Source organism: Rattus norvegicus, chromosome 12 (genome assembly GCF_036323735.1).
Source record: "Rattus norvegicus strain BN/NHsdMcwi chromosome 12, GRCr8, whole genome shotgun sequence".
NCBI lineage: Eukaryota > Metazoa > Chordata > Mammalia > Rodentia > Muridae > Rattus > Rattus norvegicus.
Genome location: NC_086030.1, coordinates 23,327,252 through 23,354,638, shown reverse-complemented (window position 1 = coordinate 23,354,638; position 27,387 = coordinate 23,327,252). Strand labels below are relative to the sequence as shown.

The 27,387-nt window shown below is 45.4% G+C and overlaps 1 protein-coding gene across 4 annotated transcripts; it reads left to right on the top strand.

The window, feature by feature from the left end:
- On the top strand, window positions 6,470-14,504 carry Pilrb2l5 (paired immunoglobin like type 2 receptor beta 2 like 5). 4 transcript variants are annotated; one of them, XM_039089992.2, is made up of 5 exons: window positions 6,472-6,754; window positions 6,894-7,277; window positions 9,570-9,759; window positions 11,779-11,809; window positions 12,368-14,504. In XM_039089992.2, the coding sequence occupies exons 1-4, from the start codon at window positions 6,706-6,708 to the stop codon at window positions 11,789-11,791; spliced, it is 636 nt and encodes a 211-aa protein (XP_038945920.1). In that variant the 5' UTR covers window positions 6,472-6,705; the 3' UTR covers window positions 11,792-11,809; window positions 12,368-14,504. The 4 variants fall into 4 exon arrangements, with proteins under 4 accessions (XP_063127826.1, XP_038945921.1, XP_038945920.1 ...); XM_063271756.1 differs by having other exon boundaries at window positions 6,470-6,754; window positions 6,865-7,277; window positions 11,779-14,504; XM_039089991.2 differs by having other exon boundaries at window positions 11,779-14,501.

Here is a 27,387-nt window from a genome sequence, read left to right as displayed (position 1 = left end):
AACTCATTGAAGAAGGGGGTGGACATGACGAGGCTCTCATATGCCATGTGCTAAGCCTCAGTATTTTTACACAACAGGCCCTGGTGAGTTCTACAGGATCCCAGCTGCCCCTTGTGCACTGCTCCACTGCTGTCACCTGCTGGCTCCTTAATCCTGAGTCATGGGTCTGTCCTAGTTTCATGTTTTGGACTCAATTGAATTTCTATGTGAACCCTGCTATGGGAAGAGACAAATGCATCTCTCTGAGTTTGAAGCCAGTCTGGTCTATGTATCCAGTTTCAGAGCAGCAACACTACATAGTAAAAATTTGTCTCAAAAAAAAAAAACCCTAAACCAAACTAAACAAACAAAAACCAAGAAAACCAAAACCAAAACCAACCAAAAGCCAGGAAAACCAAACCAAAGCACCACCACCACCACCACCACCACCACCACCACCACCACCACCACCACCACCACCACCACCACCAACAACAACAACAACAAAATCCCACATATCAAAATGCCAAGAAACCAAGCACAGAAACCAAAGGTTGATAGTCCAATAGGGTAGTGTCCCTAATCATAATGTCCGAGGGTGTCCTCTGGATTCTATATAACTGAACACACACTTACTTATATATGCACACACACACACATATGCACTCACACACTCATAGAAACATACACTCACACGTTCGTTCTTTCTTTCTTTCTTTCTTTCTTTCTTTCTTTCTTTCTCTCTCTCTCTCTCTCTCTCTCTCTCACACACACACACACACACACACACACACACACACACACACAGACAGATACACAGGGAGACAGAGACAGAGATCATTCAATGCACCTTTGACAGCTAATCAGTTTCCACAACTTTCCCCAGTCGTCATCATGAACATACATGGCCTCCTTCAGACCAGCCTCAGTGACTTTTGAGAGTCCACTTTCTGACAAGTCCATAGTACTAAGAGTATCTGATTTTATGTCCAAATTGATTATTCCATGATAGTGATGAGACAGAACAGGCTCAAGGCTTCCTATTCCTCTCTGACCACTCCCATTGGAGAAACATCTCTCAGATAACACATACTGCAGGCTCTGTGGGCCCTGACCCAACAGATAACCTCAGATGAAAAGTAGGATGGTGTCCTACTTTTCTCCTCTCCATTTGTGTCACACCACCTACCTACACACTTCTCGATTTCTCTTCCCAAGTGACAACACACAGACCTCAAGGAAACTCAAAGTACCCTACTCAGACTGTGGGCTGAGTAGAATGGAGAAGCTAGAGAGGGTGGAGGAAGGATGATGGCTGAAGGTGCAGACAGGAAGCTCAGGCTGCAGCTGAAGCTTTACAATAGCACAGCTGCCTGCTGCCATCTGACCTCATGTTTCTCCCTAGGATGACATCATCATCTTCATCTTCCTCATCTGCTGCCCAGCCTCAGCATGAGCACCCCCTGTCACTCTTTCCAAGGGAGTCACCAGGAAGTGGGTCTACACTATGTCCTAAAGGCCAAGTGAGTGGGATTGGGGGACCAGCCCAGTCTCCTCCGGTAAGACATCTGCCAACTTCTGCTGATAGCCAAGGACAGAGGCATTTATTAATGAATCATTGTATTTGTGGTCACAGAAACAGAGAGACTTTCACTTCTTGCTGTGTTAGTGTTAGGTATGTAGCTTAAAACAAAATAACAATAAGCAACCCCCCAAAGAAACTGAAAACTACTAATAAACCAGGCATGGTAGTGGAACATTTCATTCCATTTTGGAAGATGCAGCAGCTGTCCTGTCTCTCAATTTGAGGCCTGCCTTGGTGGACATAGCAAGGTCCAGCACAGTCAGATCTATAAAGCAGAAAGACCCCTTTCTCAAAAACAAAAGAAAACAAGAACAAACAAATAACATACTCTAAAGTATTGATAGTCACAATTTTTATGTAAATCTGGAGAGAAAACTGGTATCATCTTCAAGTTCTCCATCCTCAACAGAAAGGGAACCAACAGATGACCTTTCTCCATGACCCCTCTGTATTGTTTGGAGTTTGGGTTGGCTTTGCTGTTGGTTTCAAGACAAAGTCTCCTGTAACTGAGGGGGCCTCAAACTCAAGAGGTACTGAGAATAGCTTCCGTTTCAGGGGTTCTCAAGTTTCATAACGCTGGGTTCTCATAAGCGTCATAATTTCCTCGTTTTGGGGAAAGTGTTATAAAATAAAAGTGTTTCATTGCTATTTCATGACTGTGGCTTTGTGATGGTTATGATCTTAATATAAACACCTGCTATGCAGGATATCTGTTATGCAACCCTTGTGAAAACTTCTTTCTAATCTCAAGGAGGTGATGACTCACAGGTTGAGAACCAGTGCTCCAACTGATTTATCAGCTTGAGGAATCCCTGTTGTTTTTAAAGACGTGATCTTTCATTGGCCTGATACTCATCAATTAGGCTAGATTACACGGACCACCAATTGATGACCCTGTTTCCTGTCTCTTTCTTGGACTGGGTTGCAATTGCAAATTTCTGGCACATCCCCGGGTTGTAACGTGTAGTCTCGGGATCAAACTCAGGTCCTCCTACCCATGTCCCATGCTTTTCTGACTGAATCCTCTCTCTGGCTCCCTTGCATGTCTGTCATAATAAGCTTCCCCACATTCCCTCAGTGTCCCTTGAGATCACATGTGCTCACCCAGCTGGGGATTAGTCTTTACTCTGCTAGCTTGTAAGAGAAGAAACTGTGTCAGTCTGTCAGCCATGCTGGTTCTCAGTCCTGCCTCTCAGCTGATCTCTGTGTTCATACAACCGGAGGGGACCAGGGCAGCAAACAGCTCTGCTGCAGCCAGGCAGGGACAGGACTAAGAGTCACCAGGACCTGAGGGTTGTGGTCAGTTGGTCTGTACAACACAGCAAGTCAGAGCAATGCCTACTAGTGTACTGACTCATTTCCCTTCCTTCCCCCTTCCCTTCCTTCCCCCTGCTCTAACCTCTTGACACATCTCTGCTTTCTCTTGAAAGACCCCCTTCCGGAAAGGAAATTGTACAAGCCTAAGGCCCATAACTATAGAAGTAAAAAGTAAGTTTTTAGATACACAGACTCAGAATTAAAACAAGCCTGGGAAAGTCCCAATCTGTCCAAGCTTTGTGGGACAAGCTGACCCATCATTTATACAAAACAGACCATAAAAAGAAAACAAAATGCAGAAACCAGTTTAAATTATTGGTATTGCTTCATGGGCCACCTGGCAAGAGAAGATAAGCCCCTGACTTCCCGGACACCCTGACCAGCATGAACTCTTTTGCCAACTCATTGTTATGATTATAGCCAAATTAGGTAACAAACACTTATGCCTCATTTAATCCACCAATCAAGTCTCTGTAACCATGCATTTGCTTCTGTAAGCTTGCTTCTGCTCTTCAGAATCCTATAAAAACCCGTCCCTAGCTATGCTAGGCGCGCCAGTCTTCCGAAATGACTGAGACGCCTACAGATACCTGTGTATCCTGATCAATAAACCCTCTTACAAATTACAGTCTGTGGACTCGGATTGGTCATTGGGCTTGAAGATCTCCCTCCTGAGCGAAGATTCTCTCTGAGGGTCTTTCATTTGGGGGCTCGTCCGGGATGGGAGATCCTCTGCCCAGAGACTGCCGACCACCCACCGGGAGGTAAGCTGGCCTGCGTTTGTCTTGTTTGTCTTGCTTTGTGCCTTGTTCTGTAAATGCTCAGTTAGTTGGCTTAGATCTAGGCCGTTTGTATTTGTGCGGACCAGAGAAGGAGCTGACGAGCTCGGACTTCTCACCCGCAGCCCTGGAAGACGTTCCAAGGGTAGTTGGAGCCCGTTTTTTCGGGGCTCAGCCCGTATCGGAAGGATACGTGGTTTTGGTTGGGGGAGAGGGATCCGGACCCTCGGTGCACCCATCTGACTTCTTACTTTCGGTTTTGCGCCAAAGCCGAGCGGCACGTTTGTCTGTTGCTTGTTTGACTGTTGGGCTTGTTTGTCTTTTTTGTGCCTTAATTTTCTTTGAAACTAATATGGGGCAGTCTCTAACAACACCTTTGAGTCTTACTCTTGACCATTAGAAGGACGTCCAAAACCGAGCCCATGATCAGTCGGTTGAGGTCAAGAAGGGAAAATGGCAGACCCTCTGCACATCCGAGTGGCCCACTTTCGGAACAGGATGGCCGGTGGATGGTACTTTTAATAAGACCGTTATTTTACAGGTTAAGGATCAGATCTTCCACAAGGGACCACATGGACATCCTGACCAGGTGCCCTATATTATCACCTGGGAGAGCCTTGCCTTTGACCCCCCTCCTTGGGTAGAACCCTTTGTAGACCTGAGTTGGCCCCCTACTCCCTCAGCCCCACTCACTTCTCTTTCAGCCTCCTCTTCTCTCTATCCTGTTCTAACTGAGAAGGAATCTCCCAAGAGCTCTCCACCCAAACCCAAACCTGTGCTTCTGACAGATTCTAACTCTCCCCTTATAGAGCTCTTATCTGGAGAGCCCCCCACCCCCCATATCCTGTACCTATAGGCTTGGCTGAGGTGGCAGAAGCAAGACCGGTTGCCACTCCAGATGCTGGGCCGCAGCCTGAGATGGCTTTTTCCCCTATTGCGGGGAGACTGTGCAGCAAGCGTGAGGTAGCGCCGGATACAACCTCTCAAGCCTTTCCACTTAGACAGGGAACTGGAGGGCAGACCCAGTATTGGCCCTTTTCAGCGGCCGACATCTATAACTGGAAGCAGAACAATCCCCCTTTTTCCAAGGACCCGGTGGCCCTTACTGAACTAATAGAGTCTGTTCTACTCACACATCAGCCCACTTGGGATGATTGTCAACAGCTCTTACAGGCTCTCTTGACTTCAGAAGAAAAACAGAGAGTGTTCCTGGAGGCTAAAAAGCATGTCCTGGGGGACGATGGGCACCCTACTCAGCAGCCTGATGCAATTGATGATGCGTTTCCACTCACGAGGCCAAAGTGGGATTTCACTACGGCTGACAGTAGGGGACACCTACGCCTTTATCCCCAGTTACTCCTAGCGGGTCTCTGAGGGGCTTCACGGCGCCCTACCAATTTGGCACAGGTGAAACAGGTTTTACAGAGCGCTGATGAGACCCCCTCGGCTTTTTTGGAAAGATTTAAGGAGTCCTATCGCATGTATACTCCCTATGATCCAGATGACCCAGGAAAGATGACAAGTGTCTCTATGTCCTTCATCTGGCAGGCCGCACCAGATATTAGGGCTAAGCTACAGAGATTGGAGAATTTGCAGTTATACATTGCAGGACTTGCTTAAGGAAGCAGAAAGGATTTTTAACAAGAGAGAGACACAGGAAGAGAAGGAAGATAGAGTACGTAGAGAGAAGGATGAGAGCGAGAAGAAAAGGAGCAGAGAGTTGAGTCGAATTTTGGCTGCCGTAGTCCAGAGTCAGGAAAGGAAGGGAGATAAGATGGGAGTTCGAAAGGGGCTGAAGCTGGATAAAGATCAATGCGCCTATTACAAGGAAAAAGGACATTGGCCAGGGATTGCCCTAAGAACCCTAAAAACCCTATGAACCCCCGTGGGTCTCGGAAGCCAGGGACCTCCCTCTTGACCCTAGATGAAGACTAGGGAGGTCAGGGCCAGGAGCCCCCCCCTGAGCCCAGGATAACTCTTAATGTTGGGGGGCAGCCTGTTACCTTCCTACTAGACACAGGAGCCCAGCATTCAGTCCTCACCCGGGCTCATGGACAACTCAGCGACTGGACAGCCTGGGTGCAAGGAGCCACTGGTGGCAAGACATACTGATGGACTACAGACCGCCAGGTTCAGTTGGCTACCAGTAAGGTGACTCATTCCTTCTTACATGTTCCGGAATGCACATACCCTCTGCTGGGCCGTGTCTTGCTCACCAAATTAAGAGCGCAGATCCATTTTGAAGATGGAGGGGCCTGAATAACTGGCCCCCGTGGAATCCCTCTTCAGATCTTAACCCTTCAATTAGAAGATGAATATAGACTATATGAACTGGGACAGGACAAGCCACAATCTCCAAAAATAGATTCTTGGATCACGAAATTTCCACTGGCCTGGGCAGAGACTGGTGGAATGAGGCTAGCGCTCCAACAGCCCCCTCTAATTATTCAGTTAAAGGCCACTGCAGTTCCTGTCTCCATAAAACAGTATCCCATGTCACATGAAGCTTACCAGGGCATAAGGCCACACATTAGGAGGCTTCTAGACCAAGACATTCTAGTTCCTTGCCGGTCACCTTGGAATAAGCCTCTTCTCCCTGTTAAGAAGGGAGGGGAAGGGAAGGAATAGAGGAAATATAGAGGAAAGGGGCAGAGAGTTTACAAGCCACTTAGGAAATGGAATAGTGTAGATAAGATAGATGGTCAAGGTAGAAGAGAGGAGAACCAGCTATGCCAAGGGCTAGGACATGTCTCCCCACCAAAAGTGGGGGCTGGGTCCAAGGACACTGCCATGGTGTCAGTAACCACAAGGGTGGATCTTTTGCAACATCGGAAAAGCAGAAGCCAGATCAGTAAAGGAAGTTGCTGGCCACAAGGAGGTAGAGATGGTCCTGCTCAACTCAGTCTTCCACTTGAGAATGTCTGAGCGTGTGTTTTTATTTACCCTGATTCTCTCTGGACTGCTGAGTGCCCCAGTGCCCCTAGACAGTGCAACCTCGACTTCCTGACAGCCCTGCTGGTCTCACTACCTGAACAGAATCTGGCTATGGCTCGGATCCTCCTTCTTTTGCTGTCGGCAGCATGTCTGCACACTGGTGAGTGGTGGGGACTTCATTAGCAGGGACTGAACCAGAGGAGGGAACAGAGTGGCTGGGAAAAGTGGGTGTCTTGTGGGTGCTCAGGGTTGTCCTTTCAATCCATGCAGTGGCTTCAGACTCTCCCTGTCCTTCCCAGGGAACTCATCAGGATACAGAAGAGTAAATGACTTTGGTGTCAACCAACCAGCTGTCCTCTCTGGAGTCCAGGGCGGCTCCATCGAGATCCCCTTCTCCTTCTATTTCCCCTGGGAGTTGGCCAATGATCGGTCAATGAGCATAGCCTGGATATGGAAGTACTTCCATGGGGAAGTCATCTACAACTCCACCCAGCCTTTCCTTCATGAGCATTTTAAGGGCCGGCTCATCATGAACTGGACACAGGGTCAGACATCTGGTGTCCTCAGAATCCTGAACTTAAAGGAGAATGACCAGGCCAGATACTTCAGCCGAGTTTTTCTGCGAACAACTGAAGGCATGAAGTCGTGGCAGTCAATCCCTGGCACCCAACTCATCATTCATGGTGAGTCACCATGGCTCAGGCTTTGACACCTGTGGCTTCCTTGTTTCCTAGATATCACATCAGGTCCACAAGTCTGAGCTTCCTTTCATATTGCTTTCGCTCGGCTCTGCCCAAACATCTGCCACCAGCATCTTTCCTTGCAGTTGGGGGAAGTCTTTGCTGCCCCTATGTCTGTCATCCTCTGCTCAGACAGAATCAGAGTGGACTCTAGGCTTCAGTACCCCATAGTTCACACCCTTATTTTCCCAAAACTAACTACAGTCCTGCCCTCTTTCACCCGTGACCTCAAGGTGAATATAAATCTCCAGGATGGAGCCAACTCTCATGTTTCTGTGGCAGGGCTCTAGTTGGTACCTATGTGCAGCTTCTTCACATAGCGCCAATGTCAGCACAGAACATAGAGTAGGGGCTATTGGATGTTCTGGTGTTCTCAGGTCTAACTGTAACTGGCACATGTCACCATAGTCCCTCATTTCACCTCATAGTTCCCCAGGACACACCTATCTTCTCTCCCCAGTCTCTTCAGTCATTAGAACATGATTAAGAAAGTGTTTCCATTTCCATGATGTGGCTGCTCTGTCTTCTGATCCCTCCAGCCCCTCTGATGCAGAAGGAACTGGAGTCCCCTGGATTGGGAGCCCTGAGCCCATTGTAGTGACTTGTGTTCCTGCATAGGGACCAACAGAATCTGGGTCCTGTGTGTTGCTGCATTGTTTCCTTCAACCTTTCTCTGTTACTCCCCACAACCCCACTTTTTTAAAATGTGAGTACTTCTTTATTTCCTGTTTTCTTTCTATCTTGTTTATTTATTTTATATCAGTTTCTTAGCTTGTAGCCCTGGCTTTTCAAAAACTCAGTATATAGACCCATCTGGTCTTGAATTCACACCAATCTGCCTTGCCTCTGCCTACTGATGGTGTGCAGTACAGCATGTGCCACCACATCCAGAGGTGCCTCTTGACTGTCCTAAATCAAACTCTGAGAGGATGTGCACAGAGCAGTTATCTGTGCAGGCTACAGCTACCATGGTGACCTGTGGTAAGATTTGATAGGCACTGCCTGGCCTTAGAGAGAAAGGAGCCATTTTATGTTTGTGTATAGTTCAGTCATTCTCTAATTTCCTAAAGCTGCAAATCTTTTATAAAGTTCTTCATATTCTGGGACCCACATGCCTAAAGGTATATCATTGCTACTTCATAACTTTAATTTCCCTATTTTTATGAATCACAATGAAACATCTGAAATGTGTTATACCTGATATGTAATCTATGTTGGGATAATGATGTACATGTCAAGAACCCCTGGGATAGAATTGGCAAATAGGTAAATATTGGGAAAAATTTTCTGAGTTATGTGTGTAAAGCAAAGGAATGTATTCTGCCCTGGACAGAGCTGCACACATAAAGCTAAATTTGTGTTTTTTCTTTTACACATTTTGGTATATTCAGTGTGTATGAACATGTGGGTCTGTAAAGGCAGATCTGTGTGTGTGTGTGTGTGTGTGTGTGTGTGTGTGTGTGAGTTTGTGTGTGTGTATGTGTACATATATTTATGTCTGTAGTGGTTAGAGAAGATCTTAAGGTCTCATCCACCATATTTTGGGGGACAAGCTCTCTCACTGGCTTTAAGTTTTTCATGGAGGCTAGGTTGGCAGGCCAGTGAGCCACAGGGACAAGTCTGTCTCCACCTCCTCAGCTCTAGGATTACAGCTCCCTTGGCTATGTTTGACAGGGAACTAGACACATAGACCAGGTTTCCTATCCACTCACAGGGCTCTGCATGCCTCTGTCTCTTGGGGTAGGAGCAAGGTCATGCACACTTCACCAGGTTCTTGATATTGATACTGGGGACCAAACTCAGGTTCTTGTGTCCAAGCAGCAAACTCACTATGAACGAACCATATCTGTATGTTACATACATTTAAATAAAAAAATCGTTGTCTTTTTCTAACTTAGTTATCTGTGAGCCAATGAAAATTTGTGAACACACAGCAAGGACAGTTGGGGACTGTGCATCTGACCTTACTCTTCTGGAGCCTCAGCCTTAAGCATGTGTTCCCTTCCTTGTGTGAACTTCTTTTTTCTTTTTCTTTTTTTTTCAGAGCTGGGGACCGAACCCAGGGCCTTGCGCTTGCTAGGCAAGTGCTCTACCACTGAGCTAAATCCCCAACCCCTTGTGTGAACTTCTAACAGCTGTTCTGCATCCCACATCCAATCGAGGAGACAAAGTGTGACACTCACCCATTCCTCACCTCATTCAGGGAAGATTTTCTCACTTCTCATCTCTCCACAGCTCTCAATACTACCATGGGGAGCCCCTCTATCATCCCCTCTGCAGTCCCCACAGCTGGCCTGGAGGACAAAAGGGGCCAGAGGAATCCTTCACTGCTGAACCTGGGAGTCATGGTTGGGATGGTCTTGGCCAAAGTTGTGGTCATCATCCCCCTGTATGGATGGATGATCTTCCTGTGGTGGAAGCAAAGGTAAGTGGTCCAGGAGAGGCCTCACCCAAGCTTCCCCACAGGGAGTGTTCTCAGCTGTGGGAGATGGAGAAGGGTAGGGAACAGTAAAGAGAACAGAAGGAGGGAAATTTGCCTGATCTCCCCAAGAACTGCATGGAGCCTGCTGTCCTTCCTGACCATCTGGAAATCAGAGGAGCAAATGCAGATGAACACAGTGCCTGCTCCTAAGGAATTCAAGTAGCCATGCAGGAACCTCAGGGGCTGACTGTTCATCTGGAAGAACTGTGTCTGCTATAGAACAAATGAGGGTAGACCAGCTTTTGCAGACAACATGTTACAGAAAGTGATATGTATAAGTAGAGACACCTATTTGAGTTGGACATGTATAACTGAAATGGAAATTAATGGACACAGAAAGAGAAAGAAATGTGTATGGAGAACTTAACACTACAACAAGCAAGAGTTGGACACTAGAAATCTCACCCTCCTCAGCAAAATCATGAAACACCCATTGGAGTGTCTCAGTTGAAGTGATTTTTCCACAAACAGTCACACGAGCATCACCCCAGGAGCCATATAAAGAGTTGTCAGCCTGGGCTCCAACCTCATAGGTAGCAATGAATAGCCTAGTGAGAGCACCAGTGGAAGAGGAAGCCTTTGGTCCTGCCAAGACTGAACACCTAGTGATCGTGATTGTTGGGGAGAGAGCGGTAATGGGCGGAGGATGGGGAGGGGAACACACATATAGAAGCGGAGGGGGAGAGGTTAGGGGGATGTTGGCCCAGACACTGGGAAGAGGAAGAACAATCAAAATGTAAATAAGAAATACTCAAGTTAATAAAAAAAACTTGTGAGATGCTAGGACAGCCTGATATGCTAGGATCCCTGTGGCTCCCTGTGCTGCTCACCTTATGTACTGGGTGTGACCAATGACTGACTTGTCTCACAACCCAGAGAGGACAGCTCCTAAAGGAAAATGCCCAAGGTTGTCCTCCAGCAGCACATGAGTATTCACATTTGCAAATATTCACATATGGTTATGCTCTGTTCAAAGTAAATTTTGCAAAAGACTAGAGAAGTACCCTAAATTCAAGCATATTGGCAGAATGGAAAAATTTATACATTATGTTCCTGCAAAACACACACAGACATAAGCAACACACAAACACACACACACACACACACACACAGACACACACACACTTGAAAATACAATGTTCTTTTGCAAAATCTCATTACATTTTTGTATAAATAACTTGTCTTCAAATATTCATGGGTACTCTAAGAAATAAAAATGGGGACAGAGAGGGGGACAAAATAATTCCAGCCCTTGGGAAATCCAGAGAGGAGAATCAGGGGTTCAAGTCTATCTACAGCTTCATAGGAAGCTGTAGGCTACTGGGCTCCAAATATCTTGCACACCCAACTCAAGACCTACATGTGAACTGAGGTCAGAGTTGTTTTAAAGCCATTGGGACTACAGGATAAGGATGGAGATTCCTAGTTTTTGGAGTGTAAAGAAGTTTACAAATGAACATTTAAATGTGTGTCCCACTCTTTGAGACAGGCTCTGCCCTCTGTCACTGTAAGTAGAAGAACTGAGAGGTGGAAGAGCAGCAGCCTGAATGACCGCAGAAATCTGACTGGGATGAAATCCCTGAGTCTCAAACTGCTGGTTGCAGCAGCCTACACTGAGAGGGACAGCTAGAAAGCAAGATTTCAGGGAGGCAAGAGGGAGGCACAGTGAGTGCAGAGCAGAAAAGGCAGAGATGTGTCAAGAAAGTAGAGTAGGGAAAAGGACAGAAAGGGAGACAGGATACGGCTGAGTTCACTAGTAGTCATCTGACATCTTGTGTTGTACAGAAAGTAGCCTAACTCCTGGCCTCAGGTCCTGCTGATTCTCAGACCTGTGCCTGCCTTGATGCAAGAGACATGTGTGATGGCCTGGTCCCCTCCTGTTGTCTGCACACAGAGAACAGCAGAGAGGCAGGAATGAGAACCAGTGTGGCTGACACACTGACACAGTTTCTTCTCCTACAGGCCAGCAGAATAAAGACTAAACTCTAGTAAGGTGAGTGCCTGTCATCTCAAGGGACAGAAGAGGAGCTGATGGAAAGTTCACTATGAGAGGCATGGAAGGGAGCCAGAGCGATGATTCAGTCAGAAACACATGGCACAGAGGCAGGAGGACCTGAGTTTGATGGATCAGGAAATCACACCCAGGGATGTGGCAGGAATTTGCAATCCCAGCCCTGGTCAAGCAAGAGATGGGCAGAGACATATTGGCTGAACACCAAGTATAGGACACTTGGTGAGTTCCAGGCCTGTGAAAGATTGTGTCTTTAAAAAGTAGGGGTATTGCTCAAGGTGATAAATCATGGACATAACATTTTCTAAATTGATTTTACCTGAAATATTTTAAATTACACATTAAGGAAGAAAAATAATATATGCCAGTGAGAAAGCTCAGTGGGAAATGCCCTCTGCTGCCTAGCCCAGTGACCTGGGAATGATTTCTGCGGACCCAAATGGTACACAGAGAACACTGACTCTGGAAATCTGTCATCTGTCTCTCCTGATCGCCCACCAGATGCTGGTAACAAATAATTTTTTATTCCTCAACTAACAGGCTACTCCGTACTAGGATCTCTCACCAGGGAGGTGAATTTACATCAAAGTAGTTGTTGGTGATTACACACCCTGCATCCCACAGCCTTCCATGTCTTCTCGCTGGGAGTCAGTCATCATGGCTGCAGGATTCTCCTGTGAAAGTCATTCTTGGATAACCCCCACTTCTACCATGGGGACTCAGACACGCTCTCCTTGGAACCAAGGTCCTCCTGTGTATTTCTGGGCCTGAAAGCCTGACTGTGCTGTTGTCTCTCTGCTCATGGAGTTATTGACACTGTTAATAAATATCTTACTCCCAGCAATCCATCTCAGTGTCTCTCCTGAGCCTCTGTCTTTTCCCCTTCCTGACACTTCTTAGAGAGTGTAGACTGTGTCTAGGGTGTAGGTCACTGGGATAGATGTAAGGGCCATGGTCTTCATTGAAACCCACAGCCTGACAATCAGAGTTTTCCTCTTCTTTACTCTCTGGATGCTGACATCTCATCCAGAGCCCACCCGTCCTCCCCACATGCTTCACATCAAGTGTCAGAGCGTGGCTTGCTTGGGTCCCATGTTGAGCTTTCTTTACTCACAAGCCAAACTGTATGCCCTCACTTTTTCATTTCCTGCCATGTTGACATTCTGCAGTCTCCATTGTCTCCTGAAATGGGAAATTTGTCCCCAAGGCCAGTCTGTCCTAATATTTGATAGTTAGCAGGTCACCTTATAATATAAATTTGTGAGTACAGAGGAAACCATCCAGAGTGACCCAGAAGGAATGATACCATGCTTCTCAAGACAGAAGAATTTCATGGCCATGCTCTAAAGAGATCTACCAACCATAGTGAGCCATAAATGAAGAGGTATGGAAACAGCTCCAGTTCTCCAATCACAAGCCTCAAATGAACATCATCCATGGGCCTATTCTTGGTCATTGGGAAGCTGTTTGGTCATGATGAGGTCACCAAAGCTCATGTGGCTAAAGTGAAGTGCCCTGGAACAGCTGTGAGATGTCTACTGTGGTTGTGACTGCATCCTAGCCCCTGAGACTGAACTCTGCAGCTCTCATGGGCATGGTGATTTTGGACATTCCTGGTGTGTTTACACAGATGGCTGCCAAGATGCTGGTCTGTCCAGTCCTCTCAAGGAGTCTCATGCACCTGTAAGAAGGGGCCTTAATCTATTTGTTCAAATGGTCATGTGACTTCTCAGGTCCTTTTCCTTTGCATAAGAGGGAAAATCCAGAGATAAGCCTACAGCAAAGACTTACAGAGCCAACATTCTCATCTCTGCATATGTGCTTAAGTTCAGGTTGTATACACTTAGGCAGACTTCTGATCTTCTGTCTCTGATCTTCCAAAAGGGAACATTATGTTCCAACTAGAAAGTAGATATTGGCTTCTGCCCTGGTGACAAATGTTTGGCATTTATGTTCCCTAGATTGAACCAATTAGTAAGAAAAAGGACTAAAAGAATTTGGGGATCATAACATTCATGTCATCCCAACAATTGACAGTTAGTGATGGGAATATTATCAGTTGTAACACTGATTCTCAACCTGTGTGTCACCACCTCTTTGAAGCTAGGAGAACATTTTCATAGGAGTCACATTTCTGATATCCTGAATATCAGATGTTTATATTATGATCATAACTGTATTAAAATTACAGTCATTAAATACCAATGAAATAATTCTATAATTGGAGTCACTCCAAGATGAGGAAATATCAGAGCATTAGGAAGCTTGAGAACCACAGAATTAGAGGCTATTCTTGGTACTTCTTGAGTTTAGGCCAGCATGGGTCACATGAGACTCTGTCTTTAAATCAACAGCAAAGCTTAACAAAACTGAAATCAGTAAAGTGTGTCATGAAAAAAGGCCCTCACTTAGCTCCCTTTTCCCTGGAGATGGAGAACTTGAATATGATACTTAGCTTCTCTCTAGATTTATATAAAATATAACGTGACTAACAGTACTTCAGTTTTTGTATGTTTTCTTGTTTTCTTCTGTTTTGGAGGAGGGTGTTTCTCTATTATACAAATCTGATTTTCCTGGATCTTGCTTTGTACACAAAGTCTGGCCTCACAGTCAGAAAATCTTCTGCTGCTGCATCCTACTAAATGTACTGACATGGTAGGGTATTAACACTTTCCGTTTTTTTCTTCATTTATTTGCTTTGACTTTGGATTGTTTTAAGCTAAATATAATAACCCTGAGGAGGGGGGTGTGAGTTTCTTTGTTTCTGTGACCACAAACTTGATGACATACATATAAATGTCTTTGTCCTTGGCTATCAGCAGTTGTTGGGGGAGACTGAACTGTTTCCCCAATCCCACTCACTGGACCTTTAGAACACAGTATAGAGTCTCTTCCTGGGGACTCCCCTGGGCAGGGGTGCAGGCAGGAGCTCATCTGAGGCTGAGGAGCAGTGAGGCAGATGAAGATGATGTCATCCTAGGGAAGAAACATGAGGTCAGTTGGCAGCAGACAACTGTGCTATCATAAAAGTGAAGCTTCGGCCTGAGCATCCTGTCTACACCACCAGCTGCCATCCTTCCCCCACCCTCTCTAGCTTCTCCACTCTGTCCCTGCACCATTCTGGGGGGTAACTTTGTGACCACACTCTGGATCTTTGTGTTGTCACTAGGGAAGAGAGATCAATGAGTGTATGTGTAAGGAAGTGGTGACAAGAAGGGAGAAGAGAGGGACAGTTTTCATTTATGAGGGTATCTCCTGGGCCCACAGTGCCTGCAGTATGTGTTATCTGAGGGAAGCCTCTGGAATTGGATCATCTACAGAGAAACAGGAAGGGTTGAGCCTGTTTTCTCCCCCTGCTGTCATGGGATAAGTTAATTATAAAGTCAGAGAGTCTGAATGCTGTGAACAAAGTCAGGAAGTAGAGTCTCAAGAATCATAGAGCCTCGTCTTATGGAGGCCTTGTTTAGTCAGGATGATGACGGGCAATATGTTGTAACAGACTATATGTTAAAGGATCCTTGCATGATATGTGTTTGAGATCTGGTGCATGTGTGTGCAAGTCAGTTTGGGGCAATGTATGGAAGTGCAGAGGACAACCTCAGGTATGGTAATTACCAGCACCATCCAAATTCACCATGAACTTTGTGTTTCTGTTTTTGATTGGTTGGTGTTTTGTTTGATACATAGACTCTTGTAAGTTTGGCTGGGATCTATTGTTCATGTTGTTGGGTTTTTTTGGTTTGTTTATTCTTTGACACAAGTTTTCACTCTGTTCTCTTTGCTGTCTAAAATCTGGATACATAGACCATACAGCTTCAAACTCTATGAGATCCATGTGCTCTGTCTTCTTCCTCCCAAATCTAGACTTGTGAGCCCATGACCAATGTGGGTTATAATATTTTGAATAATACTTACTCATTCATTTTGGGGTATGTAGGGTAGGTAGGGAAACATGTGCTACTCCCTCAGCATCACTCATATTCCTATCCTGCAGGCTGACACTTCCCATGGTCCTGTGGTATGCAAAAGCCCTGTGTGCACACCAAAACCACAGACTTCCTGTCCCAAGAATAGTTCATGATTTGAGATTAAGGAGCCAGCAGGTGGCAGCAGTGCAGCTGAGCACAGGGCGTAGTTGGCATCCTTAGAACCCACCAGAGGCTGCTGTATTAAAAACGTGTTGTTTAGCAGCTGACTTATGGCAGTCTTGTCAGGTCCAGGCCCTCCTTGTGTTGGTTAGTAACCAGATGACCTTCTACCTAGAGACCTCAGACAGGCAGGGTAAGGTAGATTAAATCTGGAGGTGAGTGCTCATGGCCACGAGGACATTCTTTTTTTTTTTTTTTTTTTGGTTCTTTTTTCGGAGCTGGGGACCAAACCCAGGGCCTTGCGCTTCCTAGGCAAGCGCTCTACCACTGAGCTAAATCCCCAACCCCCCACGAGGACATTCTTACCTCACTGAGCCAAAGATGTTCATCTGGTAGAGTGTGTTTTTACCTGTCATGGACAGAAAATGATGTTCTTTGTCCACTGAGAGACTAAGGAGCAGAATTATGCACACCTGTATTCACCACTGAGGAGAGGCACAGATAGGAGGGTCTGTAGGAGTTTCAAATCATCCTTGAATACATAACAAATTTAAGGACAAGCTTGGTCAAACCACAGCCTAAATACCTGTCAGATGAGCAGCTGTCATCCAAAAAGGGTGGGGACCTTTTGGGATAGTTTATTATGAGAGGCATGCAAGGGAGCAAGAGAGATGATTCAGCTAGAGAGGTGTACATGGGTAGCAGGGCCTGAGGTTGATCTGGTGCAGCCACACTATAAATCAGGGATATGGCAGGAATTTATAATCCTAGCCCTGCATGAGCAACAGACAGGGAGAGGCATGGGGTTGACCGTATAGCTAGTCTAGCCTAATTGGTGAGGTGCAAACCCATGAGAGCCATGGTATAAAAACTGTGTGGATTTCTCAAGGTGATCCAACATGGTCATAACATTTTACAAGTGTATGGTAAATGAAGTATTTTAAAATGCTTTATTAATGAACAACAAAACAGTGTATGGCAGTGAGATATGGAGCTCAGTAGAAATGCTGCCTAGCACAGTGACCTGGGTGTGATTCCTGGGGACTCAAATGATACATGGAGAAAACTGACTGTGGACAATTGTCCTCTGCCTGTCAGGATCACCCACAGGCTCCTGGTGACACATTATCTGTTAGTCCTCATGTTACAGACCTCCTGGTGCCATGACCTCTCACCATGGAGGTGAGTTACTTCAAATAGTGATTGAGGGGACTCACCATGCATATCACCACCCTCCCTGCCTCCAGCATGGGAATGAGAGCACATGGATGCAGGATCGTGTATGATACATCCTAGGAATCCATGTCTCCTCTGATGTCCTCTCCTTCGAACCCATGTCATCCTGTCTGTCTCTGGTCATGAGAGCCTGATTGGTATTCTCTGTTGGTTTATGAATTTGTAATACTTTGTAATAAATGTGGGATAATAAATAAAACAATTCAAGGAGCCAGTTCAGAGCAATACTAAGATCAAACCAGAAAATCTCATTCTGAGAACAGCAGATGTTAGGAGTGTTCCCTCCATCTCCAGTCTGTGTGTTCAGGTCCAAGAAGCGTGTACCACCCCCACCTCTGCTACACTTGAGGAAGTAATAACAAGATGGCCGAATTTCAGGTCTAATTTCCTGTTACTCAATAGAGACCTATCCAGCCCCTGTAATTTCTCTTCATGCAAATGAAGCTTTATCAGACCCTCAGCACAAGCCAATCATGTACAGTCATCCTATAACCAATAACCATTTAGGAAATTTCATATAGCCCGTGTTACCCCCAATAAATCACAGCTCTTTCACTGAAAACCTCTCTGAGAAGCCTGTTTCTCCATAGGACACAATTTAGAAGAGATCCTTTGAGTGTACAACCCTGGGAAACCTTTGTTCCTATCTTTCCAGCACTGAGCTCAACTTTCCTGTAGACCTTAGGGTCAGAAGAAGAACCAGTCCAGCAAATAAAAGTCTCACTCCAAGCAATCCTTCTCAGTATTTGTCTTGACCCTTTTCTTCTATATGTGCCCTCTGAGAGTGTGGCAGAGTCTGTCCAGGATACAAGGCAGTGGGAAAGGGGCAAGGACCATGGTCCATATTGAGAATAACAGCCTGAGAATCGGGGTTCCCTTCTCCCTTATTCCCTGCACACTGCCATCTCATCCAGAAGCTTGACTCCCTCCCTCCATGCTTCACATCCAGTGGCAGACAAAGGCATGTTTAAGCCCCATGTTGGGCTTCCTTTCCTCAAAGGTCCAACTATAGTTTTCTCACTTCCTGCCATGTTGATATTCTGGACTCTGGGTTCTCTCCTAGGACAGTTCTTTTTCCCCATGTCCAGTCTGTCTTAACATTTGATAGTCAGCAGATCAGCTCCTAACAGAACACAGAAACTTTCCATTCTGACTCATGCTTGATAGAGTTCCTTCAACTACAGTGTGTCATAGCTGTAGTGTGGCACAGATGTAACTCCAGTCCACCAATCACAAGCCTGAAATGAGTATCATTCTTGTGCCTTTGCTGAGGCATTTGGAAAATCATCCCCAATCCTATGAGACTAAATGGAGATAACTGGTGTCATAGAGAGGTCATCAAGGCTTCTTATGGTAAAAGTGAAGGGTCTTAGAATATTTTCATTGTGTCTGCAGTGGTTGTCACCCAAGCCTCTTGAGGTTGTTGAGGTTGAACTCAGCAGCACTGATGGGCATGGTGACCTTGGGAGCTGGGGTGGTGTTTTCTCTGAGCATCCCTGATGTGTTCATACAGAAAGATGCCATGATGGTGGTCTGTGTAGTCATCCATAGTGGTCCATTTGCATCTCAACACCACAGGAAGCTGCACACAGAAAATTGACCTAAATGTAGTTGCTCAAATGGTCATGTGCCTTTACAGGTCCATTTCCATTGTTCAATAGTGAAAAACCATAGATAGTCCCACAGCAATGATTCAGACAGAGCCACCATTCTCAACATCACGTAGGTGCTTATCCTTAATTGAATACACATAGGGCAATGTGCCTGAACTCGACAAGGACTGCATCCATGAAGCCTGCTCTCCTTTGCTCATAGAGTTAATGATACCTTTTAGTAAAAGAGGGATCAGAAATTCAGGCAACTCAGGGAGCTAGTTCAGAGCAAGGCTGAGGTGTATATGTGTCCAAACCCTGAAAATCTTATCCTGACACCAACTGAATTATGACAGGTCTGCGTGTTCAGGAGCAAGAAGCCTATACCACCCCCACCTCCTACACCCTTGTGGTAGGCACAGAGAAAGTTGGCTGTATTACAGGTCTGACTTTCTCTTGGGCTATAAGGACAGGTTCAGCAAGCACATGGAGTTTCTCTTCATGTAAATGAAGCTTTCCCAGAACCTATCACACAGAGTTTCACATAACCCTTGTTATCTCCATAAAAGAGAAGTGTTTCATTGAAAATCTGTTGGAGAAGCCTGTTTCTCCACAGGACTCAATCTTGAAGAGATCCTGTGAACCCATCAATCTGGATGAGCTCAGTCCATTACATCCAGCCCTGTGCTCAGCTAATCTGCATGCCCTACAGGCAGAAGAACCTTGACAGCAAATAAATATTTTATTTCCCAGAAATCTATCTTAGAGTTTGTCTTGACCGACTTCTCCCATATGAGGCCTCTAAGAGATTTGCAGAATGTGTCCAGGAAACAAGTCTATGGGAGAGGGGCAAGGACAATGGTCCACAATGAGATATACAGCCTGAGATTTGGGGTTCCACTCTCCTTACTCCGTGGACACTGCCCTCTCACCTACAGCCCCAATCCCATTGTGCTTCCCATTCAGTGACAGACTATGGCTTGCTTAAATCCCATGTTGGATATCCTTTCCTCACATATATTTCTAAATATAATGCACTCAATTTCTCATTCCTGCCATGTTGATATTCTTGAAGCTTTAGTTTTTCTTAGCACAAAACTTCTGTGCCAAGTCCAGTCTCTCTTTAAATTTGGTAGTCAGCTGGCCGGCTTCTAACACAAAGCTTGTGGGAACACAGGAAACCATCCAGATTGACCAAGTAAGAGTGAAATCAGGCTTTTCTTGTAGCCAGAAAATGTGCATGGCCATACTTGATAGAGATCTACCAATCACAGTGAGCTATAGGTGCAGCGTGGCACAGATGCAGTCCACCAATCACAAGCCTCTAATGAGTATCATTCATGGGCCTTTGCTGAGACATTGAGAAAATGACTTCCAATCCCATAAGACCAAGTGGAGATAATTGGGGTCATGGATAGGTCAGCAATGCTCCTTGTGGCTAAAGGGAAGTGTCCTAGTCCAGGTGTGAGGTGTTTGCTGTGGTTGTGACTACACCCAAGCCTCCTGAGGCTGAACTTAACAGCTCTCATGGGCATGGTGACTTTGGGATCTGGGGTAATGTTTCCTCTGAGCATCGTTGAATATGAACACTCCTAGATTCTTTCCCATTGTGAAAAGGGAAAAAAACACAGAGATGCACACAGCAAAGACTTACCCAAGCCAACATTCTCAACATCACATAAGTGCATAAATCTTGGTTTTATACACTTAGGCAGACTGTATCTAATCAGCTAAAAGAAAACATCATGGTCCTACTGAGAAGCAGACTTTGGCCTCTGCCGTGGCTAACAGTGTTTGGAATGTGTGTTTCCTGGACTGAGCTCATTAGTAAGAAACAGTACCAGAGGGATCTGGACATCATAACATACGTGTCACCTCAACTGTGGTCATGTATTGATGAGAAGATCATCAGCTGGAGCACTGGTTCTCAACCTCTGTGGGTCAACATCTCTTTGAAGGAAGAACAACATTTTCAGAGAAGTGGCATGTGAGATACCCTGCATATCAGGTGTTTATGTTAAGATCATCACAGTCACAAAACCACAGTCATGAAATAGCAATGAAATACTTTTATGGTTGGAGTCACCCCAGCATGAGGATCTATCCCAGTATTAAAATTCTTGAGAACCCATGAAACCAAAACTATTTTTAGTACCTCATGAGTTTGAAGTTAGCCTGCATTATAGGAGACTTTTTCTTAAAACCAACAATGCTAACCAAAACTCCAAACACTCAGAGAGGTCATGGAGAAGAGTCATCTGTTGGTTCCCTTTCTGTTGAGGATGGAGAACTTGAAGATGATACCAGTTTCCTCTTCAGACCTTGATGTTTAACAATGTGAGTATCAATACTTTAGCTTCTTGTTGTTTGGTTGTTCACTGTTGTGTGTTTCTGTTTTTGTGAACGGGCTCTCTCTCCTACATAGATCTGACTGTTCTGGAACTTGCTCTGTAGACCAAGGCTGGCCTCAAATTCAGTGACACCCCTGCTGCTGCTTCTTACAGATTGGGATGAAGTCCTGACTACCATGCCTAGTTATTATTAGGTTTTGGGTTTTTTGGTTTTGATTTGGTTTGTGTTAAGCCATGCACCACTTACAGGGGAGTGAGGGGGAATTTCTATCTTCCTTTGGCAGACCTCAAACTATAGGAGACAGAGCTGGTCACCCAGTATCATTCACTGAGCCTCTAGAACACAGTATAGAGAGTTGGCATTTTGTGTACTCTTCACCCCACGGTTATCTGGCATTCTTACTTTATTTTAATGAAACACATCTTAGAATCACTTCCTGGGGGCTCCCCTATACAGGGGTGGAACAGACGCTCCTGTTGAGGTAGAGAGAAGATTAGGGAGATGAAGCTGATGACTCGGGAAGAAACAGGAGTTCAGATGGCAACAGGCAACTGTGCTATTGTAAAGCTGCAGCCTGTGCATCGGGTCTGCATCACCAGCCACCAACCTTCCACCACCATTTCTAGCATCCTCCATAGTCTTGAGGCCACTTTCTGGATGGGTATTTAGAGGTTCCATCTGTGTGTTGTCACTAGGGAAGGGAAATCAAGGAATATGTGTGCAAGTGGTGTGACATATGGAGTAGAGTTCCTTTTCATCCATGAAGTTATCTGCTGGGTCAGGGCCCACAGAGCCTGCAGTTTGTGTTATCTGAGGGTTGTTTCTGGAATGGGAGGATTCAGAGACAAATAGAAAGCCTTGAGCCTGTTCTCTTTCACTGCTGTCATAGGATAGCCCAGTTGTGTATAAAATCAGAGAATCTGAATGCTGTGAACTTGTCAGGAACTGGAGTCCTAAGAGTCACTGAGCCTGGTCTCTCTCTCTCTCTCTCTCTCTCTCTCTCTCTCTCTCTCTCTCTCTGTCTGTCTCTCTCTCTGTCTCTCTCTGTCTCTCTCTCTGTGGGTTTGTGTGGGTTTACTGGCACATGTGTGTGCAAGTAAGTGTGTGTCAGATATGTGGAGTCTGGAGCACAACCTGAGCACACCATTCAACTTGACTATCGACTTTGGGTTTTTTTGGTTGGTTTCTTGGTATTTTGAGATGTGCTTTTTTTTGTCGTTTTGATTTGGTTTCCTTTGTTTTTTGTTTTTATTTGTTTGTTTTAGGGAGATGAGTTCTTTCGTGTTTCCTTTTTGCGTTTCTGGTTTTGTTTCATTTTTTTTGAGACATATATGTACTTCCCACATCAGGGTCCCCAGGGCAATTCAGCTGAGTCCAAACCATGAAACCAGAACAGAGCTCATGATCTGTGTGTGATTAAGGAGCCAGCAGGTGGCAGCAGTAGAGCAGGACATAAGAGGCATCTGGGATCCTTTAGAACCCACCAGAGACTGTTGTGTAAAAATGATGCTGTCCAGTTCATGACATGGCAATCTTGTCAGGTCCATTCCCTTCCTGGGTGAGTTAACAATAGAGTCACTATTTACACAGAGACCTCAGGCAGTAAGGGAAAGGCAGATGTAACCTGGAGGTGAGAACTCTGACCAGGAGGGCATCCTCACAGACCTCACTGCTGCTATAAATATGGTGCATGTGGTAAAGTGAGTGCTTACTTTCCTGGCATGCACAGAACCAAAGGTTTTATGTGCAAGAGAGGATAAAGAGACTTGATGGTGCACATGTGTAAATTTAGCTCAAGGGAGGACCAGGTAGGATTATCATGGTCGTCCTTGGCAACATAACAAGTTCACAAACCAGCTTGGACTACTTGAGATAAAATTGAAGCACACATACACACACACACACACACACACACACACACACACACACACACACACAAACATACACACGCACAACACAAACACATGCACGCACACACGCACATGCACGCATGCATGCCCACAGGCATGCACACACGCAAAGCAACAAAAAGCTCATTCTTACAAGTACCATATCCCTAATTCGTGTCCTCAATGACCTTCTATGTTGGGTCAACTCATCTCAAAGGTTTGGTGCCTCAGTGTCTCTAAGGGTACTCTGGATACAGAAGTCTGTCCATGTGTGGCTGGCGGTGAAGCCAGGAGAGATTGGGTCTAGCTTAGGTGAAGGGATCTGAGGACCATGGAGTCTGTGTGGATGGCAGATGTGAGAGAGGGCAGGCTGCATAGTCAGCTTCAGGGAAGCATGAACAAGGCAATCAAAGCCAGGAAACCTAAGGAAACGGGAAGATGCCCCTGCACACGCCACTCAGGGAGAATGATTTCACTATCTCTGATACAGCCACATCTTCCTGCCTTCCATGGAGCTGATCATGGGGGAGGAGGTAGAAAGACTCCTTTGTAAATTTGAGTATCTTCAGAGTCACTGTCCAGGAAGCCCAGGGAAGCTGGAGTCTTTCAGCAGGGATCAGGCCAAGGCAGTGAGAGTCCATCAGGTCGTGGTTCTGCCTGAACTCTGTGAAAGGTCCCTGAATGGCAAGAAATGTCCAAAGAGTTGAGTGGAGAAGGGGAAGGAAAAGCAGAGGGAGCAGCAGGCATCCACTGTGCTCGGACCAGGGACTGAATGCTTTTTCTTATCATCACCTTCCTCGTTGTGTCTGAAATGATTTAGAGACTGACAACTTCATTATGTTAGATTATAGAGAGACCCAGACAACCGGCCTGCCGTGAAATATAATAAGAAACAGAGTGATGAGGGGAGGTAAGGAATGGAGAAAACACAGAGAGATGACAAACCACACAGGAAATGGGGAAGTGTAGTCAAGGCAGAAGGTCAAGGTTACTCACCAAGGTGAGTGCTGCCTGTGGATGACAAAGCCATCTTTTCCAGCCAATAATGGAAGCTGGGCTCAAGGACTGACCTTCTTGTCAGTGATCAGAGGGCATACCTTCTTCAACATGGGGAAAAAAAGAGGCCGGATCATTAAAGGAAGTTGCTGGCCACAGTATGTAGAGATTTGGAGAGCCTGCCTTCCTCCAGTCAGGAAGCCTGGCTATTGGTCTCACTTTACTCTGATTCTCTCTGGACTCCTGACCACCTCAGTGTTGCTGTACAAGATGTCCTCTCCTACTTGTAGGCTTTCATAGTCTCATTATCTGGTGGGACTGTGGACATGGTGAGTCACCATGGCTCAGGCTTTGAACCAACCCTTTCTTTGTCCCTGCTGTGCCTCACTACTCTGAGCTTCCTTTCATATTCTTTTCTGTTGGCTCTGCCCAAATCTCTGTCAAAACCATCTTTTCCTTGTAGTTGTGACAAGTTTTTCTGCCTCCTATGTCTGTCATCCTCTGCACAGACAGAGGGAGACCTGACTGTAGGCTTCGGCCACCCTTTCCTCACACCCTTATTGTTCCCTGTCTGACTACAGCCCTGCCCACTTTCACTCATGACCTCCAAATGGATGTACTTCTTTAGGATGGAGCTGACTCTCTTCATCCTGTGGCATGGCTCCAATTGGTCCCTGTGTGCAGCATCTCCACGCAGCTCCAACCTCAGCTCAGAATACATAGTAAGTGCCATTGCATGTTCTGATGTTCTCAGGTCTAACTGTAACTGCCACATGTCACCACAGTCCCTCATTTTCTTCATAGTTCCCAAGGACATGACTGTCTTCTCTCTCCTGTCCTTCAGACATTAGGAAATGAAAAAAAAGTCCTCATGTTTATGACGTGACTGCTCTGTCTCCTGATCCCTCCAGCCCCCCTGATGCAGAAGGAACTGCAGTCCCCTGGACTGGGAACCCTGAGGCCAAGCATAGTCACTGTGTGTTCCTGCATATGGCCCTACAGCAGCAGGGAAATGTGTGTTTCTGCACTGTTTCGTACACCCTTGCTCTGTGGCCTCATGTCACTATTTTTTAAAGTTAAATGCTTCTTTATTTTTCCTTTCTTCCTTCTGCTTATTAATTAATTTTATGTAGAGGTCCCAACATGTAGTCCTGTCCTAATACTGACTACGTAGTCCTCTCCGGACTTGAACTCACAGCAATCTGCCTTGCCTCTGCTGCCTGTGTGTGGACAGTAGAGCATGTACCACGACACCCAGCAGTGGCTCTTGAGTGTACTAAAGGTAACCTATGAGAGGATGCCCACAGTGAACTCATCTGTGCAGGCTTCTGCTGCTACACTGACATGATTACATTCAGATAGCAGCTGCCTGGATTCTGGGCAGAGAGAGAAAACAGGTGTTTCCTGTATGTGTCTAGCTTACTGATTCTCCACCTTCCTAATGCCACGAATCTTTTATAGAGTTCCACATGTTATGGGAACGCATAAAAGTATGTCATTGTTACTTCCTAACCTTACTATCCTACGATTATGAATCACAACGTAAATATACTTGATATTCATGATATGTCATCCATATAAGCAACAGTGATGCCCAGGTTGAGAAGCACAGTTCTAGAATTCCAAAAAAGGTAAATGTCTTGGAAATTACCCTTAGTGATGTTTGTAAAGCAAAGGAATATATTCTGCCCTGGACTGAGCTGTACATATGTAGCTAAATTGTTTATTTTCTTTTACACAATTTGGTGCACTCAATGTGTGTGAATATATGTTTCTGTTAACTCAGATGTGTGTGAGTGTGTGTGTGTGTGTGTGTGTGTGTGCAAGTTCCTGTGTCTGTGTGTCTCTGTATGTGTTATCTGGGTTATGTCTATGTCTCTGTTTCTGTGTTTGTGTCTCTGTGTGTATGTATCTGTGTGTATCTCTGTGTGTATCTGTGTATAAGTCTGTGTGTAGTTGTGTTTGTATGTCTGGGTGTTTGTGTGTTTGTGAGTATATGTGTATGTGTGTGTGTGTGTGTGTGTGTGTGTGTGTGCATGCCCGTGCACATTTGTTCATTTACATGAGGAAGGTAGAGGACAGTCTAAAATGTCACCCACCTTATTCTGGGGACAGCCTGCTTATTGGCTTCAAGTTTCCCATTGAGACTAGGTTGGAAGGCTATAGATGCAGGGAGAAGCTTGTCTCCACCTCCTCTGTACTAGGATTATAGCTCACTCAGTTCTGTTTGATGTGGATCTAGACACATAGACCAAGCTACTGGTCAGCTCACAAAAATTTGTCTGCCACTACCACTTGAGCTAAGATTAAAGGTTTTGTGCACTCTTCCTATGGATACTCAAGATCAAACTCTGGATCTAAGGGCCAAGCAGAAAACTCTATGAACTAATCATATTTGTATACTATATACATGTAAGTAAAAAATTATGACTGTATTAGTCTGGCTTAGTTATCTGTGACAAATGAAAATCTCTGGACACACAACCAGGACAGTTGGAACTGTGCATTTGAGCTTACTCTTCTAGAAGCTCAACCTTAAGCATCAATTCCATTCCCTGTGTGAACTTATTTTTAACTGGAAGTTTTCAAATTTACATTTCAAACGTTATGCTGTTCCTCAGTTTCCAGTTCATAAATCCATAAATCCACTATCCCATTCTCCCTCCCCCTTCTTCAATAAGGATGTTCCCTCATAGTGTGAACATCTAACAACTTTTCCCTATCACACATCCCACACAGGAGACAAGATGGGACACTCACCCAACCCTGGGGATTGTTCTCAGCAGTGGGAGATGGAGAAGAGAAGGCTTGTGCAGTCAATATTAAAGAGAAGAGAAAAAAGGAAATGTACCTGAACTTACAGGGACTGCATCCATGGAGCATGCTGTCCTTCTAGACCAGCTGGAAAATAGAGTTGCAAATGCAGATAAACACAGAGCCTGCTCCTCAGGAATTCAAGGAGGAACTGATGGGCTGACCGCTCATCTGAAAAGAGCTGTGGCTTTTAAAGAAGATCTGGGGGTAGACTAGCATTCAGGGACAATATCTCAGAGGATAGCTATAAAAAGAGAGACCTGTTAGAGTGGTGGATGTGAGATTAACATGTAAATGAAGAGAATGGTATGTAAGAGACTCACAAACAGAAAGAAATGTATAGGGAGAACCTAAAATCTACAAGAGGCAGAAGAGTTGGACACTAGTTGCTAAGCAAAATTAACAAATGGAGAGTGAGGTTGTGGCTCAGTTGAAGTATTTGTCCCTCAAATGGGCATGAGTATCATCCCAGGAGCCACATAAAGAGTTGGCAGATGCTTGGAAAGGCAGAGCCACTAGGATCCCTGCGGCTCATTGTGCTGCCAGCCTTCATAGTGGGTGAGAGCAAAGACTGAACTGTCACATAATCCAGA